The sequence below is a fragment of the Cyrtonyx montezumae genome, unplaced genomic scaffold (assembly GCF_038088225.1).
Source record: "Cyrtonyx montezumae isolate F1298 unplaced genomic scaffold, pur_monq_1.0 scaffold_17, whole genome shotgun sequence".
In the NCBI taxonomy this organism is placed as follows: domain Eukaryota; kingdom Metazoa; phylum Chordata; class Aves; order Galliformes; family Odontophoridae; genus Cyrtonyx; species Cyrtonyx montezumae.
Window position 1 is genome coordinate 12,476,149 of NW_027071903.1, and position 18,932 is coordinate 12,495,080.

General features: G+C 52.7%; 1 protein-coding gene across 1 annotated transcript; it reads right to left on the reverse strand.

The window, feature by feature from the left end:
• Positions 1 to 11,463: 11,463 nt before the first annotated feature.
• IRX3 (iroquois homeobox 3) lies at positions 11,464 to 14,050 on the reverse strand. The gene is made up of 4 exons (XM_065734253.1): positions 13,817 to 14,050; positions 12,459 to 13,557; positions 12,016 to 12,082; positions 11,464 to 11,634 (listed from the first exon to the last, which is right to left on the reverse strand). The coding sequence occupies exons 1-4, from the start codon at positions 14,036 to 14,038 to the stop codon at positions 11,580 to 11,582; spliced, it is 1,443 nt and encodes a 480-aa protein (XP_065590325.1). The 5' UTR covers positions 14,039 to 14,050; the 3' UTR covers positions 11,464 to 11,579.
• Between the last annotated feature and the right edge of the window lie 4,882 nt (positions 14,051 to 18,932).

The window sequence follows — 18,932 nt, forward strand, 5'->3', positions numbered from 1 at the left end:
GGGATGAGTGCAGCTCACAAGCTGTAGACCCAACACACAAATGAGTATTCACACCTCTTTCCAGTCTTTGCTACCAATGATTGCTGTAGGTGACTTGGAAATTGAGGTATGGCACTGCTCATTGGACATTAGATATAGCATTGTTCACTGCAGACAAATCCAGACACCAGCCCATGGCACTGCCAGCTCTGGGGCTCAGGCTCTTTTCCTTTTTGCCCTCTTCTCCACCTTCACATCCATCTCATGAAGAGTAAAATCCATGCCACTCTTCAAAAGAAAAAGCTGCTGCTGCAACTTGTCACTAGCAGCTCCAGCTGAGAGTTTTCAAAGGAGATTTTGGTGGGATTTGGGTGTCTCACAGCCCTGAATTCCTTTGGAAATCCCAGTCTAGTAGTAGTCTTGTTTGGGGAGTGTAAGAACTGCCATCTGCTGGGGAATTTCCCTCTTCACTTTGCACCCCTCTTCTGGGCATCACCAACAAGCAACAACCTCTAAGTGGCACCTCCGTGTGCCCAGTGCCGGGGCAGCTGAGTTCCCAGCAGCCACTGCCCTAGAAGAGGGTCCTGCCCACTCTTTGGGCCGTGGCACGTCACAGTGTTGAGTCTTCCTTGGAGCTCTCTCAAAAATATTTCACTGGCAGGATTCCTAAAGCACTGATGAGACTGCAATTGCTACGCACTTTATGGCTCCGGTCTATAAAAGTTAGGTGTTTTTTTTTCCTGCGCGTTTCCCATGAAATTTTTATAAAGGGTGTGTAAGAAATGCCCGATCCAATGAAGAAAATACCAGATGATACATTTGCTTTTCAGCATGTATACAGAGTTTAATTTAGCATAGAGAAGCAACTAAGAATCAACTATTGTTATGGTAAAACACTTCCTTTCATCTAGAGTTATATGTGATCCCATAATAAATCCAAATGTGTGTGATTGTTTGTTAGAAAGTGAAAATTTTAATTAACAGTGTGGCTAGCGCCGAGCTTCGCTCTCTCTATTATCTCAGTATATTGGGTTTTGTGTAACGTGAGCATTCAAAAGCAAAACCTGCATGAAATCTCCCAACTGTGAATGCCTTTTCCTTGTAAGAATTTGGTGTGAATCTCTGGAAACTTGCTAAGTCCCCAGGGGGGATAAGAATCCACAGATCTAACTAACCCTGAGGGTCAAGTTATCACACAGATTAACTATTCTCAACCAATTTCTGAAATTCATTAGGCAGTTAAGGCTTTCTATCAACATTAGTAATGTGTACTTTCTTTTCCTACCTATTTGTCCTTAAATATTTTTATTAGGTCCCTGACACACAGTGGTCCTCCTTCCTTTTATTAATCAGCTTCTCTCATGTCCCTGAAGAAGCATCTCAATTTCTCATGTTCAGCTGATTATTCTCCTAATTATGTTTTGTTAAGGGAGTCAGTGCACGGTACCATGAGCAGTGAAATATAATGCTGTTCTACACCGTTCCGTTTACATGGACAGTATCAATAGTTGTATTTTTTTCAACTCAGACAAATCTGTATGTGTTGCAGAAGAAAATAAGTGGTGTTTATTCCTTGTTTATTCCAGAAGTCAAAAAAAGTCAGTGAGTGTGCTGTAAATTCGGCTGGAAAAAGCAAGCTCAGGTTCTCTAGGAAGTCACTAAGAGTGAAATTCATCAGAATGAGGATTTTTGTAACAACTGTGTCTCCGATGAGGTCTCTCCTGGTTAAATGGATGGACAGCAGTTGCATATGGAGGTGCCCAGCAGAGTTGGGGTGAAGCTGTGTGCTGGTACCTGCACACGCAGGGGCTGCCTGCAAACCCACAGCTGGGGGAGACCTCCTGTAGCACCAGGTCCCATCTGCCAACGCAGGCACCACAGCATACAGTGCCCAGTGGTTTATCAGTCTGATCTGAAAGTGAAGAAGGTCTTGTTGGGTGTTTGTTTGGGCAGCATGGCATGGGCAGAGCTCAGGCCTGTGCTCCAGGAAGCAGCTCTGAAGGGAAATTCTACTTCCTACCCAAGCAGCTTGGGCACAAATAGTTTTCTCATCCAGAAAGCTTCTGCAAAATGATAGTCTGCTCTTACACCAAACCATTTAATAAGTTTAATTAAATGGAAGCTTATGATAATTAAACCAAAAGCCTAAGGGCCCTGTTCTGTGAGGACTTACTCCTTGCATAAGACCAATTTCCATATAATTTAGACAACAAAATAGCGGAACAGTGCTCTGCCATCTAATTTATATGAAATTGGTATTCTCTGGCCCAGATTTATATTACACTGTAAACACACTTCTCGTATCTGAGCAGAAGTGAGATAGCTCGAGTACAAGTACTGGAGCAGAGGAGAAAGAAAAGACATTTAAAAGGGATCCCCCGCCCCTTTCTCTTTAAACTGAATGCGCAAATTAAACCTGTAATCTGATAAACTCTGCACGAGGATCAAATATCCTTAAAGAAATTCTTTAACAGAGCGGGTACTGTAGGTTCTTCTTTCATAACAGATTTGCATATTTGCTACTTCTGGGTGTTTTCTTGAACTAACGTCTGTGATCAGCGCAGGGAGAAGCCCACGCTCCGTATTTTGGAATTCTTTAGCGTCTCCCCGCGTGTCCCAAAGGAACAGTGCGGTGCATTATCTCCTCCGCCACCTGTATTTTTATTGCACTTCAAAACAAAGCTCCCGTACTACAAAGAGTCGGTGGGGCCTGATCCTTCACTACCTTACTCCAACTTTGCGCAGCCACTGGAGACAAAGCCGTTCCTCTCGCTTAAATTGAAGCACTGGGAATGTCCCCAGCTCTGCTGCTGGCATTGCTGGGTCTGCCCCTGCTCTCACTTATCAATACCCATGGGGAGAGAGAATGGGGAGCCTCTGTGCACTCCTCCCATGCCTGGGTGAGAGGCAATTGGTATTGGATGGGTTTTCTGCACAAGGAGTTCCATGTTGAGGGAAGCTATAGGACTGATAATTGTAGAAAAGGGAAAAGCGTTACTTCAAACAGACGACACCAATAAGTGCACTGCTGCTTCCTATTAGGTACTGGTGATTAATTGCTCAGGGTTAAGAGATAACCAGGTCGTAGTCTTATGAGATGCACAGTTCCCAGTGACCCACATCTGAAGTCTATTTGTAGAAGTAGCAGGGAGATACCATCTTTTGTACCATAAATGAGTTTATAATTGTAGTTTGCAGTGCCCGTGCCTCTATATCCAAAGCTTCAAGACACTCACAACACTGACCTGCTGTTTTTGCTTGCACTACAGAGTAAATGCAAGACACGGGGGTTAAAACTCCGCTCAGATGAGCCAAAATTATTCCTTGTAAGAGCAGGCATCTGGAAGACCTCACTTGAATGATGGCTGCCCTATTTATTTATGAGCTTTGACCCAAGTATGCAGAGAAGCTTTGCATCCTCAGGGTCATTTTTGACAGTGCCAAACATGGAAACCCATTTTCTTTGCAGTCTTCAAAAGTGGCTTACAAAATATGTGAAGTATTAAAAATCTGTGACATTTACTTGCAGGTCCAGACTTTGGCACCGTGAACTATGTCTCAGTCTCAAGGCCAGTCACTGCAACACACCCCCAAACCCACATGGCTGGAGCTGCTGCAGTAGGATGAGAAGCTGGTGTACCCTGCACTTGGCAAACAGCACTAACAGGTCAGATTTGAAGTCTTTTTAATTATTGGGGTGCAAGCCTAAGCCAGTAGAGAGCGAGGCTCCCTGAAGTCTCCACGCACCATGTCACATCAAGTCAGAGGAGATGTGCATGGTAATTATTTATAGGCACGAATAGAAACATGCGTGCCTGAAACAGATCTGTGTTGAGAGACAAGAGTTTCATTTTGTGTTAAGGCACATGGTGGTAGGCTGAAGGCATCTGCAGGCCTGTAGGAATCTGGTGATTTTCAGAGGAGGAAACTCCTGATCCTAGGACAACTGGGACAGCTTCTTGGTACTAGCAGGCTTTTGTTTTCTTTGCTTGGCTTTAACTTTTGTCAGATCAGGAAGATTATTGGAATAGAAGAGGAAATCAAAAAAGAAACTCATTGGGAGGTTTTGCACCCAAGCATGAGCCTAGATCTGTATCCCACAAGTTCTCTTCTCCTTCCCACAAACAAAATGAGAGCATGACACTGTGCCTGGGTGCACATGGAAATCCGAGTCCCCCAGAGCTCCTGGAGGACTTTTCAGTGATGAATCCAGTTCTGGCAGATTTCACTGTTGTTGGTTCTTGCCTGACTTTGTAGCTCCCAGCTATGAGGTGAGTTTCAGAAAAAAACAGAACAAAATAAATCAGTGATCCCAGGTTGAGGAGGGTGCAGAGGGAGAGAAAGGAGCCATCAGAATCTGTGTGAGATGGAGAAGGAAACATGGATGGGTGAAAGGCAACTAGGGGAGGAAGGTGAAGTGAGGGTGGAGTGGATAAATTCTAGTTCTTTTCCCATGGTGTCTACTGACACTCTGCTGGGCTCAGTGCCCTTAAAATTTGTTTGCTGGGGCCTCTGTACAAGTGCTGAATGCCACAGATGCAACATTCAATCTCCTGCATCAGTTGTGAAAAATCTTCTGAAAACACCAAGCTCTTGTATTCTGTGCTGCTGAAGGTCCTAAGATCCCTCATAAGTTCTGTAGAGAGCACAAAGGATATTTGCACCGCAGTTACAGAACAGACAGGGAATACTTCTATTCTTACCTTGTTTTGTTGCTGATAGAAAGGTCTACATTTCAGGGTGGGCTCAGGTCTGTGTAGGTGTACGTAAGTTTCAGGGAGACTGATAGCATCTCCTACCCACATCAAGACTGAGTGTGGCCCATAGCGTTTCCTGAATGGCCCAGAAAAGCCTCAGTGTATCCTACAGGAGCAAAGCAGCCTGCTACAAATAGAGAAACAAAAGAAGGGCTGGGCAGAGATGCAAAACTGAGTTCTGGGGCAAAAAGCAGTCCCAGCCAGAGGCTGCACAGCTCCAGGTCCGACCATCTTGTTTCAGACAAGTTTCCTTAGTGGTAGGGCAGAAGTGAAGTAAAAAGTAGGTCGTATTAGTTCACAGGCAGCACCGAGATTCCAAACTGCACTGACAAATAGTGTAGGAGGGTGAGAAAGTGCCGTGCTGTTTGCCCTGGGCCCCTCGCCGCGCTGCGAGGTGCAGCCGAACCCGCACAGCGCTGTGCAGTGGGCAGTGGCCTGGCTGAGCGCCGCACTCCGCCGCACTGAGGCTCTTTTCATAGCACGGATCTCTTCTTCCAGCACGCCACATGCACAGAGCCCTTCCTAGGAGGTCGTTACCTCCTTGTTATTTTACACTTCCACCCCAAAAAGCTTCAAAGTCTGGGTTTTTTAGCATATATTTATTGAAAGTTTTTCTTGCTGTTCCAAAGCGTAGCAGAGTCGCCACTCGAAACCCCAGCGTCAGCGCGGGTTGCTCGGATGAAGAAAGGAGGCGAGGGGAGCTTGGCTTTGCTGCGGTGGGGTGGGGGGGAGAGAAAATAAAGAGAAATCGGCCGAGCTTCAAAGGGCGCATTTCCATAATTGCCCTGTAACTTTGGCAAAATAAATCTGAAGGGCTGAGAAAAGCGCAATCTCTCAGATGAGTGCACTACAAAAGCCCCAGAGATCCCCGGTCCCACTTGTTACCATTCTAATTCAGTGAGAGAATTCGGTCCCTAACCTCGGCAACAAAAGCCATGAAATCACCGTCCTCCCATGCCGATAGCCCACGCCGAAAGAATAAGACCTTATCCAGCCTTTGTCTGCCTCCTGCCCACTAACATTCAGGACAAATCAGAATAGCATTAGGCAGGAGAACAACTGCCAGAGCGCTGCCGGAGCAGCAGTGCGAGTCCGCCACTCGGGTTCCCGTCCCGAAGACGTGCGGTCCTCGCAGGGACTGGGGTCTGTTTGTTTCGGGTTTGCTCTGTGTAATGATGGGCACTTCTTGCAGCACTGCTCGAGTCTGCATGCACTCTTTCTCAACTTCTCGAATGAAATGCGCGAGCCTTACGCAGCCGTTTTCCGTCAGAAATGGGGAAATACACTCCAGGAGCCGTCCTAGGACTTCATGCTTTCCCTCCGTAGCGCCCACTCCTTACAAAAACAGCACTGGCAGTTCTAGATTAAACGTAGGAAGGACGTGTCTCAGCGGGGCTGTCTTTCCAACTCGAGCCCTGGCCTTGCTGCTGCGGCCGCAGCCCAAACTTCGCGACTGCTCGGAGGGAAGCTGCAGATGAACAGTGGGCCTCTTACGGCAAAGGCCCAATCTTCCGTCACTCAGCCCCACTCTGACTTTTTTACTTTCTCAATAAGACGAGCTTTTGTGGCGATGTGCAGCGCGGACAATCGGGACAGCCTTATAAAGGGATTTAGAGGCATGCACAAAGGGCGGCGGCGGCATCAAAGCCGGCCCAGCAGCACAATAGAGATGACATTTTTACATCCCAGGGCTTGGGCAGGCAGCGCCTGAATGCTGTGTCCATAGCAGTGTCAGTAAACAATGAGGAAAGTGGGAAAGGGTTGAAAACACAAGTCAGAATCTTTTTATTGAAGCCCCCTACACATTCATTGGACATTTTTAGCCCTGCATTTGAAAGCTCTCCCATTTACTTACTCTCCAGATTCTCCTATTTAACTAACTGACTGATGATGGCTCCATTTTGATTTCCTAAGAAAAGAATGGGAATTCTTCCTGAACTGAATATATTAATTCATGGGATTTAATTGCATTTCATTGGCAGTAAAGAAAATATTATCTGTGCGGTGCTGTTCTTAAAGGGACACCGCCATCCTTAAATTCTCTAAGAACCCCGCATAACAAACACCGGCCTTACCTGTAGTACCAGTTCTGCCTCTGGTTCTGGGGAACCATGTTTTCATTTGCCAGTTTCCTGCATTTCATTTATTTTTTGCACGCCGAAGGTGGGCTGGAGCGTGGCACTGTTCCTAGCTGGTTTCTCTCCCCATTCTTTGTGCCCAGGTGCCTCAGTGCCAGCATGGGAGGTGTAAAAGCAGAGGTCTAACCCTGCTCCTTGAGCCACTCGGGTAATCTCAGAGGCTGCACCAGATGCCAGCAGGGAAGGCATGAGCTCTAGCACTTGCTCGTCCTGTATTTTTATTTTTTCTAAAATTGTATGAAAACATTTCTATTAGCATTAGGCTTTGATTTAGTACGCTGGAGGGAAGCTGTCTATCAGGAGCACATTTCTGGCACTGTCCTCTCTGCGAATCGCTTGCAAAAGTCTCCATCCGAGAACTTGGGCACGAAGGCTGCTGTTTGATAGCCATCTTGAATGTCCATTTTCATTACATTATTTTGGAATAGGGATGGTCTAATCTCCCAGTGAAGCTTGTGCTTTAACTCTCTTGGAAGCAAGTTAGACCGTAACAGAGCAAATTGATGTTTTACTCCTTGTATCTAATTTCACATTACATCTATGTTTTTAGGCACTTAAATTTTCCTGCTAAGGTATCTTGAGTATCCCATAGCCCGGTGTGAGTTATACTAATGATTGCTGAGAAATTCAATAGAGTGAGTCATGTGTTTTCTAGGTAGAGAGAGACATATCTTCCTTCCACTGTTTTGCTTGAAAACAGGTATAATGTGAATGTATTAAAACCTCAGTTTCACGGGTACCCAGCAAGTAATTTTATTCCAGCCCGGCTAGCTGGCCTACTGACATGCATTTTCACCACTGCTAAAAATAATGAGGAATCCAAGTGACACACATTTACGGGCAGGAGTGCCATCAGATCCCTTGACCTAATTGAGCATGCCTATACACCTTAGAGTGTTTTGCATAACCAACTTAGACAGCGGGAACATTTCCAACCGGATTGATTGACATATTTTATTTCTAACTTAAGCTTAATCGTGACCAAGAATGATTCATTTATACCTTTCAAACTTTAGGAACTGACACGGGAGACAACCAAGCTGCAGACTCCAGAGTAAGCAATCGCGTGAAGGAAAAAAATAGATATTAATATAGTTTATTAACCTCCTTAGCTGCAGAGGTTGATGTAATAAGATGGATTAATTAGCTGGTAGGAGAGTTTCTTTATTCTATAAAATAAACATTAAATAAGATTTTTATGAGGGGGAGGGTTTTGTCCCCTGTCACTCCCCCAGCAAACGTCTCTGTGTGAAACCCTACACAGAAGCAAGGAGTGGGCTGTTTTATTTTTTATAAACCAGGTGGACAGGAGCTCACCTCCCAGCAGTAACCAAACTACTCCTGAGCCATGAGAGTTCTGGCTCTTAAGGCACAAAGTGTCTTCACATAAATAGCATCGCTTTCCATGTGCCGTGCCTTCACTGGCAGCAAAGCCTGATAGAACAGACCATAGTAAAAGTGCTCTTTCCAGCACGCGTGTATGTGGCTGCTCTGTGCTGAAAATGTCCTTTAGCACTTTTTAACCATATTCTCTAGTGTGTCAGCAAAGAGACTCCATCAGAGTATTTAACATTGCTGGGAGCAAAGGAATAAAGTGGAGTCACTGTTGATTATTACTCATTAGCCACAAGGACATCCACTTAACATGTGAATAAATGAATGACACCATGTCCTAATGGAAATGGCCTCGGTGTACCTTTAAGCAAAATGTTGTTTAATATCTTCCATTTGCTGAATGGAAAAGAGGCCTGTTGGACATGCATAGTTAGCAAGCAGCCATTGTTGCTTTGTTCCAATTTCAGCATTTAATAAGAAAAGATGCTGTCCTGAGTGCAGCAAGGGCTGGCCCCAAAAACCTGGGTAGCAGCACAGCCTCCTCCTCACTCTGCAAATTCAGAAATCCACCGGCGTTACAAAGGGTTAAGATCCATAAAGCAAATGAATCCTGAGAAGGTGCGTGTTCTTCAGGATGCTGCTTTACATTCAAACATATAAAACAAAGAGCATCTGATATCTTTATTGGGTCTCTTAGATAAAATGCAAGCAAGCTATAAGCCTTAATTTTCTTATTACCATTTGTTAACAAGGAAGATAACGCTCTCAAAAGTATTTGATTAAGACTCCCTTTGATTTGTATCTTGTTATGATTTGCAGGGCATATATTTTTGTATTACTCCTTCAGCGCACTGATAGTTCTGATCAAAGCAATAAAAAAGAGGTATTTTAAAAGTGTGAATGTGAACCGTAGAGGTAAAGCGCTCAATGTGAGCAGCATCTGAAGGCTGGGAAACAAATCCCAGCGAGGAGACGCACGTCCCTGCCTGAGAGCCGTGGGCCGGGGCAGCCCTCCTGCTCTCCAACCTTGGCAGCAGGAACTTTCATCACTGGCAACTTTTTTTCTTTCACTTTCTCAAACGTAGCTACGGAGAACAGTTGGGTATAATGCTGAGCTATTTACTGTATCAAATATCTAAACGCTCCTGATCGGTCCCTACCAGAATCCAGCTTTAGCTTCCCGAGGAAAATGAAAGCAAAGGCGCGTCAGACCGGGGGGGGGGGGGGGGGGGGGAGGGAGGGAGTGGGAATAGAGGGGGGGTTATTTTCACGCCCGTTTCAATTCTTGGCTGTAAAATCTCTGCGTGTGTCGGGGGCCTTTTCCTCGCCGTTTCCGTCCCTCCCGTGCAGGAGCTGGCCGCACAGGGCACCTCTGGGCACGGGGCTGCCTCCTGCCCTGCCCCACGTCCCCACGCTCCGCACCGGGCGCAGGAAGGCGCGGGCAGGAGATGATTACATCAATCAGTGTCAGGGCTGGGAGCCGTGATTTATGAATATGCATAATGAGCTCTCACCTTTGAGAAGGACTAGCTAGGGAGATAATTGATTAGACAGGAAAAGAGCGGCCGGCAGCGAGGGAGGGAGGAGGAGAGGCCTCTCGGAGCCGTCGCGGGCCGGGCTGGGGCTGCGGGAGGCCGTCAGGCTGCGCGAGTGATCGCTAAGAATAAAATTAAATTAAAAAAAAAAAAAAAAAAAAAAAAAAACCACGAGCAGGGCTTTTTTTTTTTTTTTTTTTTTTTTTTAGTGTTTTGCCGAAACATGCAGAGCAAAATGTTTCCTCGCCAAATTGATGGGAATTTTCTCCACTCGGGGTACGGCGCGAGCAGCACCGCCGCGGCCGCTGTCCCTCGAGGAGCCGCGCTCGCACTGCCCGGCGCTGCGGCCGAGCTCGGTGGGAGCACCCCGTGAGCAGGGGCCGCTGCCACGCCGCGGAGAAAGGGGGGAGGGGACGGGGTGAACTCATTTTCCCATCGCGGTCTCATTATTTTCTTCCACCCCTTTTTAAAGCGTCTGTGTGCCCACTGGGTGAAAGTTTCTATGGAAAAGCCACCAGGGCGCCCAGAGGAAGGGGATGTGGAAATTTGCCTCTCGCTCTCTCCCCCCACCCCTCCCATTTTACATGCCATTAATCTTTTTTTTTTTCTTTCTTCTTTCTCTTTTTTTTTAACCCCTCAGCAAGAATTGGCAAAGGGGAAAGCAGAGATACAAAGTGCAGAGAGACGGAGTAACTTTTACATGAGAAACAATCCGCTCTGCAGCACCCACCCACGGCGCTTCCCCTCGTTTCAGGAGCTGTCGGAGCTCAGGAAGGGAACGGTTCCTGGCAGACGGACAGCGCTGCGAGGAGGCAGAAGCGTTTCCAGGGCCGGAGAGAACGTATGTGAGAAGGGGACGTGGGGGGAATGGGGCCGAGGGCAGCCGCACCGGGCCTCACTGGGGCACGGTGCCTGCGTGGGGACGGGGCTGTGGGGCACGGGATACACACGCAAACACGCGGATGTAGGTGTGAGCACACAGACACTAGCACTGCTGCCGACCGACGCCGAGGACGTAAGATGCAATTCACGGGCCTAGCACAACCCGCTCCTATAAATAATACATCCCGATCACTATGGCCTCAAAACGTCAATACCGCGCAGCCCCGCACACTTGCACATCTCGAACCGTCTCAACTCGAAGCACGTCAGCTATGTGCTTCTGTTTGTACTTTAACTTCATCCCAGCTCCGGCCGAAACCCCGCTCCTCCCCCTGCGCGGCTGTGTCCCGCAGCGAACTGCTCCGGGCCCAGAGCCGCGGGGTTCGCTGCGGGACGCGGCGCGGGGATCCCCGAGCCCCCACTCCGCCCTCACCGCGGCCTCCCACGCGCGACCGCCGCCAGGGGGCGCTGCGGCTCCAGGGAGAGCCGCGGGCAGCGGCCGTGCCCCGCTCGGAGCCCGGCCCGGCGCTCCCGCAGCCGCCCGGCCCCGCACGCAGCGACCGCGGAGCCGAGAGGCGGCTGTAGGCAAAGTGGCAACCGTGTCTTTATTAGCCAAAAATAGATAACTTTCTCGTACAATTTGGTTCACACGTATGTACAGGTTTTACGGTATGTACAAAACCAACCGACCAAACAAACAAACAGAAAAAAAATAAAAATAAACCGAGACACCGAACGGACGCTCACGGGACTTCCACCAACCGCACGGCCCGGGACCCGGGCGGGAGCACAGAAGCGGGGCTGTATTATTATTACTTTTTTCCTTTTCTTTTCTTTTTTTTTTTTTTTTTTTTTTTTAGTTTTACCATACGGACATGCGTAACGTCGTAACTATACAGAGATTTCTTTTTACAATCATTACAACAACGATTAAAAATTAAAAAAAAAATTAACTAAGACGATGACAGCGCCGATAGAACCATGGCAGCATCGAGCTGGTTCTGGGGCCTGGAAAAAACAAACAAACAAAAAAAAACGACACACACACACACACAAAAAAAAGATTTAATCGGCTTCAGCTCGGGCTGGGCTGCCGTGGGCTTCGCGATTATAATCAGCGCTATTTCGTGCCGGTGGTGTTTTTAAATTATTTCGAAACACAAAAAGTCGTCGGGGCGGCACTGCGAGCGGACACGGCTGCTCGGGCACAGCGGGGCCGGTCGGGCCGCACCGAGCGCTGCCCCGCGTTGCCCCGCACCCCCGCCCCGGCCTCGCTCCGCCCGCCGCTGCCCCTCGGGCCCCGACGGCGGCACAGCCCGAGCGGAGCGGCCCCACCGACGGAAGAGCCGCGCACTGCCCGCTGCCCGCGCGCTCGCAGCAGTCTCTTACCGCCTCTGCACTGGCTGGAAAGCTGTCTTTATTAACTTTTTCTCTACTTCCAAGGCACTAGATCGATCTAAAAAAGAGAAGAAAACAAAGCGTTCCTTTATAGCCCCCCGACGCGTTTGCCCCCATCCCTGAACGAAGCCGCTCCGCTCGAGATCCCTTCCTCGGCAACTCGCGCACGCGACGAAAGCGACGGCGGCTCCGCCGTCACAAAGCGGTGAAAAACAACGAGGGGGAGGGGGGGGGAATTTAATAATAAGAATACAAATCAAAAAAAGCCGAGAGCCGCCCGCACGGCCGGGCCTGCCCCGGCGCCGCGTCCCTCACCCCGCGCAAACCCCGCGCAACCGCCGCGCACGGCCTGCCCGCAGCTGCCACCTGCACCCGACGGCCGCCGCGACTCCGAGGGCAGCGCCCGCCCGCCCCGCGCGTCCCTCAGCGGTCACCTGCTCCCGGGGGCTCCGCGCTCGGCGCCTGCTCCGCGGGCCGAGGGAAGGCGGTGGCGGCGGGGCCGGCCCCCAGCCCCAGCAGGTGCGGAGCGTTCAGTAAGGCGAGCGGGTGCGGGGCCGCGTGGTGGTGCGGGGGGGCGGCCGGGAAGGCGCGGTTGGTCCAGTTGGGGAACTTGCCCAGCGGGCAGGACGAGACGAGTCTGTGGGGCGGCGGGGGGGGCAGCGGTAGCGGCTGTGGGGCGGCCGCCGGCGGGGAGCCGGGCGACTTGCGGGGGTTGTCCGGGCTGGTGGCCGTCTCGGCCAGCGACCAGATCTTGGGCTTCGGCACGGTGCCGGCCAAAGCGGCGTCCGTCGGGGAGGAGGCGGCCGACGAGGAGGCGGAGGAGGGGGGAGAGAGGTGCGGCGGCGGCGGCGGCGGCAGCGGGGCGGGCGGAGGGGGCTCGGGGCCGGCGGCGGGCAGCTCGCAGGGCGGGCGGCGGTGGTGGCGGTGGTGACGGAGGTGGTGGTGGCGGAGACGGAGCGGCTCCGTGGCGGCGGCGGCTGCCGGGCCGAGGTAGCGCTCCTCGGAGCCGGGCAGGTCCTCGAAGCCCTCGGAGCCCTCGGAGTCCGTCTTAGAGTCGGAGTGCAGCAGGTCTGCGTCCTGCAGCTCGTCCTCCAGCTCGTCCTTGGCGCTCTCGATGTTCTCGGTGTCGATGTTCTCCAGGTCGATCTCCTCCTCGTCCTCCCTCTTGTCCTCTTCCCCCTCGTGGTCGCTGCCGTAGGAGTTGCCCTCCTCGTCCGTCCTGCTGCGGGGGGCCCAGGTCATCTTGTTCTCCTTCTTGAGCCGCCGCCGTGCGTTGGCGAACCAGGTGGAGACCTGGGTGAGGGTCATCTTGGTGATGATGGCCAGCATGATCTTCTCGCCCTTGGTGGGGTACGGGTTCTTGCGGTGCTCGTTGAGCCAGGCCTTGAGCGTGCTGGTGCTCTCGCGGGTGGCATTCTTGGGCCGCGACGGGTCCCCGAACTGGTACTGCCCGTAGGGGTAGAAAGCGGGGTGGTGGTGCGGGAAGGCGGCGTGCTGCACCCCGGGGCTCTCCTTCAGCTCATACTGCGCGCCCTGCAGCGAGAGGGAATGGGCGGCGGGCTGAGGCGGCGCGGGGCCCGAACGGCCCCGGATCGGCCCGACCCGACCCGACCCGACCCGACCCGACCCGAGCCGACCCGCTCCTCCGCACCGCCGCCGCGGAACCTCCGGGCGCACCGGAGCCCCGCGCCGCGCTCCGCTCCCGCACCGTCCAGCCGCGGCGGGCCGCGCCCGGGGAACAAAGCACCCCACTCCCGGCACCCCCCCGCCCCGGCCCCAGGGGGGCTCTTACCAGCTGCGGGAAGATGGGCAGTTCGGCGGCGTAGGGCAGGAAGGCTCCGTAGCCCTGAGCGGCGGCGGCGGCGGCGTAGGGCGCGCCGTACATGGAGGAGAGCACGTTGGAAAGGGTCCCGGACGGGGCCAGCTCCGCGCCGCCCCGGGAGCCGCCGCTGCCCGGGCGCTCGGCGGGGTACAGCGGCCTGATGTACTGGTAGCCCAGCTGCGGGAACGACATGGTGCGGGAGAAGGGGGGAGGGGGGGAAGGGCAGGGAGGGGAGGGGGGGGGCAGAAGGGAAGAAGGGAGAGAAAGGGCAGCGAGCGGCGGGGCTGGCCGCGGGGCCGCCGGCACAGCTCAGCGCTCAGCGCCCGCCGCCGGCTCCGGGCCGCATCGGGAGCGGAGCTCGGAGGCCGCGGCTCCCGCCTGACTGCGGCCGCGCCGCGCGCTGCTTTCTTCTCGCACTTTTCCTATTGATCTGAGTGGACCCAGGTCAGGTCCTAACAGATTGCCTGAGATTATTGGGACTCCGGGCTCTGATTGACATTTCTAGTCTCCCGCAAGCCCCTCCTATTTCTTTTAAGTCTCTCTCTCTCTCTCCCTCTGCCTCTCTCTCTCTCTCTGCCCGGAGCTGCTCTCGCCGGGTTTGTCACCAGCTCCTTCTTTCTTTTTTTTTTTTTTTTCTTTTTTTTTTTTTTTCTAAATCTGTTTACTGACGTCGCGGTCTTTTATTTGAGTTGCTTTCCAATCTCGTTTTAGCAATCGCCAATCAGTTGTGTGTTTTACAGAGGTTTAACCCTGCCTCATGGCATTCTAATTATATAGAGACAGATTTAGATATAATTTCTCCCGGACACCCCCTCCCCCCTCCCCTTCCCCCTCCTCGTGCCTGGTGTCGGCCACGAGTGGCACACGGGAGGGACGGGAGAAGTTGTGACGTTTAAAAATAAAGGCTCCCGCAGCTCACCCCCCTCCTTTCTCCCCCCCCCCCCCCCCCCCCCTTGCCGCTTTCAGCTTTGCAGATGTACAGCCTTGCGCTGCCCGGATGCGTTTAGGGCTCTTTATGAAGATATTCCCACCTCGCCCCCTCCCCGGCTCTGCCATGGGTCGCATCGCTCAATGCAGGTTTAAAAGTGTAGTCCATTTAATAAATAATAGTTTTTAAAAGGCCTTTCTAGGGGTACCCTGAACATTCTCCTGCTGCCCGGAATCTGTAAGGAGCTCTGTGCATTTGTCTGGGCGAACAGTGGGCAGATACAGTAGAAAAGCGAAGTTAATTTTCCTCCTAATAAGGGACTTCAAAGAGTTGTAGGTCACAATTTTACATCAAAGGCAGAAAAGGAGGCAAATTAAAATCTTAACAAAGGAGAGACGGGAGCAGCCCTCTGGGCCATTAGTAAATAAGTGGTGTGAAAAAAGGGACAATGACAGGCGCTGGAATTAAACTCATTAACACCTTTTTGTCTTGGTGCGAAATCTCTAATTAGGAAATTTATGATCATTTTGCTTATTCCCTCTGTTCTGAATCACTACAAGGCTCCGAAGGAAGGACCTGAACGTGCTGCTTTGGCAAAGGCAGCGCTGAAAGGAGCCATAGGGAGGGAGGCGAGATGTGCTTTAATTACTGGATCAGACTTTTTATGGCCGATACACTTGAAGTTTCAGTTCTCTACCCCCACCTCTATCCCCCCCCCGCCCCACTACTCCGGCTCCCGAAGGCAGCGGGAGCGTCCCGGGCAGGCAGGGCCGGGGGGAGAGGGGGCACCCGGCCGGGGGGGTAAAGGAGGGGGAACCGAGCGCCGTTCTCTGCACCTGGAGACTCGGGAGGCGGTTTTTATTTCATTTTAATTCGTATTGTAAAGTTTGGAGGCTCTTCCCCGGGAGTTGAGGCCGTGCAGCCGTGTCCCCTCCGTCCCCAGAGCTGCTCGGGTTCATCGCCCTGGGAGCGTGTTTTCGGCTGCGCCCGCGCTGTGGATTTTTATGACTGCTTCTCCTTAAAAATGAAATTCATGTCAGATTACGCAGTTAAGGGAATCGACCTTGATAGCGGGCTATAATAAAACTCTATCAGCTTGTAATAAATGCGGATTATAGCAAAGCAAGCTCCGGAATTAAAATTCCACGAATCAATATAGGAAAATCTGTAGGAAACATCTCTAATCGTATTAAGTTCATCTTTATAGCATTTCCTATCTGCTAATCTAGTGCAAAGCAAGGCTGGGGCTGAATTTATTTTCTTCCACTCAACGTCGCTCCCGTAATGGGTTTTGACGGTACAACGCGATGGAGATAACAACACGAAATTCGGTTGCGTGTTTATTTCTTCGTAATTCAAAAGCAAAACGCGGAGCCCACCCCCCCCAGTCCCGATCCGCTGTAAAGTTTGCTGAGCGCAGCGGGGCCGTGCCGGCAGAGCTCGGAGCGGGATTGGGGCGGGCGGGGCCCCGCGGCTCCCGGCCCCGTCCTCCGCGGCTCCGTCCGGGCACGAGGGGTCCCCAGCCGCCGTGCCGAGCCGTGCGGGGCCGGCGGGGAGCCGAGGAACGTACGGGTGCGAACGGCTGCGGGGCAGGGCGAGGGAGAGGGGCGGTTTGATGGGAAAGAGACGGGAGGGAAACGTCTCTCAACCGAACGGGCTGGAGGAGAAATCTGCGGTGCTTGGCTCAGAGGTGCAAAGAGGGGAGAGGAAAAGCGGACAAACGGCGAACGGTGGGAACGGGGACGGTGATCTCGCCGCAGTACCGGGAGGGTGGGGGTCGGAGAGGTGGGAGCCGTCCACACGCCGAGGCCGCGGGGCGGGCGGTGCCGCCGGGGGAGCACCGGGACGGAGAGGGGAGAGCGGGGCCGAAGGGAGCCGCGGAGGGGCGGCAGCGGGCGGCTCGTCCTGCGGGAGGCCGGCAGGAGCCGTGCGGGGCCCGACGGCCGCGGGGCGGAGGCAGACGGCGCGGCGGAGCGCGGCTCGGCCGGACGGACACGTGTCTTCTGGCCGGGACCTGTCAAAGCCGGGAGAGCGGCTCCTGATTTATTACCCCAAACACACCCCCCCGCCCGCCCGCCCGCCTCCTTCCCTCCCTCCATCCCCCCGGCCCCGCCGCCCGCGCTTCCCGGCGCGTTCACATGCTCGCTGAGCTCCAACCAAACCCGGCGCTGGGGTTCCCCGAGCTCGGAGCCGCCCCCGGGGCTGTGGCCGCTCCCGGGGCCCCGGAAGCCGTCGGTGGGCGGCAGCGCTCCGCCGGGTACCGCCCGGTACCGGGCCCCGCTCCCGCTGCTCCCGCTTCTCGGTCGCGGGCGACGGAGGGGACGCGGGGACAGGCCCGGACGTGACCACGGGTCGGAGCTGCCCACGGAGGGCCGTGGGACACGGGGAGGGGAAGGGACGAGTGGGCTGAGGAGAAAGGCTGCAGTCAAAAAAGAGTTAAAAAAATAGAGGGAAAGATCAAAGAGCCGGGTAAAAGACTCTTCAAATTACACGTTTGAAGCTTTTCCATAATTCCAAGGCGACAGATAGATAACAAGCTGCACATTCCTTATCACATATGGAATCAATCTGAAAGGAGTCTCTTGATCAGAATCTGTTAATTGCAGTGACATATGATTTGGAAAGAAAACACAATTAATGACCCTTCGTGTTAGGGCTTTGGGAAGAGGCCACTGACAATCTGTGCTCTGCAACCGACGGCAACTTTCGTACTGCTAATATGAGCAGTGATAGTAGTAAACTCATATAAGGAGGCTTTCCTGGAGCCCCGGCACTGCTCTCTGTTCCTTTTACAGTTTCTCGAGAGGGGGAGGAGAGCAGAAAGGGACGGGAGCTGGTGCGCCTTCCTTCAAGGTTTGGGGAGCCAAAATGATTTAGTACCTTGTCTGTAAATCTAATGACCTAAGGTGAGAAAAAATACTTCATCTTTTATTATTACCATTTGTGGTGACCGTTACCAGGAAACAGCAGAGCCCGTTTGAAATGGTAAATATATGTCGCCATTTAAAAGCCATTATTGGTGAGGTTCTCCCCAAGGGAGGGCAGCGCCCGCACCCCGCACCCCGCACCCCACATCCGAGTCTGCCCGGGCTGTCAGCGCCCCTGGGATCCGCCGGGAGGGGACGGAGGGAGAGAGGTTCATTTGAAGGTTATAAAACGCGCACTTTAATAGGATCGAAGTGAAATTAGTTAATAAGAAAACGCTGGCCAGAAGCTCTCCGGGCTTTTAAGTGCTCTCCAGGCCATTTAGGGAAATTGAATAAGAACTGACTCCGTTACCTGCAGCCCCAACTATTATCTCCAGTTCTACGCGGAGAGGAGAAGGGAAAAATAGCGCCTGAGAGACCCGGAGTCCCGCACGCCTCCCGCCAGCATCTTTCCTCCAGAAATAACATCCCCTGTCTCATCCTTCTCTCCTTTCTGTCCCGGGGGGGACGGGGCCGCCGAGGATGCTCGGAGCTCCGCTCGGGCCACGCCGGCCCCTCGGGGTTATTTTTTCCCTTCCATTTCTCGGAGCTTTTCCCACCATTGTGGTGCTTTGCGTTCAGACTTGTTGCCAGCGGGTCGGTATATTGTGTTACCGAACTTCCTATCTGCTCCCTTTCTCCCTCCCTTCAAACTTTATCGTTTTTCGAGGTGTTAATCAAACCTTTCCTTGGGTAAATCGTTCATTAGAAACCCCATCGAAACCTGGAAAGACTTCAGAAAAAGGAAAAAAAAAAACAAAAAAAACTGGGGAACGGGATGTTGGGAGAAGGCTTTTGTCCAAAAAATGCAGAATTGCCGTGAATCTTAGGAAACATTAATCTTTACAGGAATTTGTGATTCCTATCTGCGGTTTGACCGCTCAGGTGATTTATAACCTGTTAGTGCCATTCGCTAATTTTATGCCAGTACATTTCACGCGCACGGAGAGACTTTCCATCTCCCCACGCAAGGAGCGGCTGCTTCGTGCCGGCACATCAGTGCGCCCGTTCCTCTCGCACCCCCACCGGGCCGTGCCCCTTCGCTCCCCGCTCCTCGGGGCGGCCCGGGCACCCGCCGGGCCCCGGGAGCGGCCGAGGACAGCGGCGGCCCCGACGGGGCGGTGGAGCCCATCTCTCTCTCCGTCCCAGCGCTCCTCGACCGCCGCTCGGCAGAGCCGGGGATGCGGGCAGC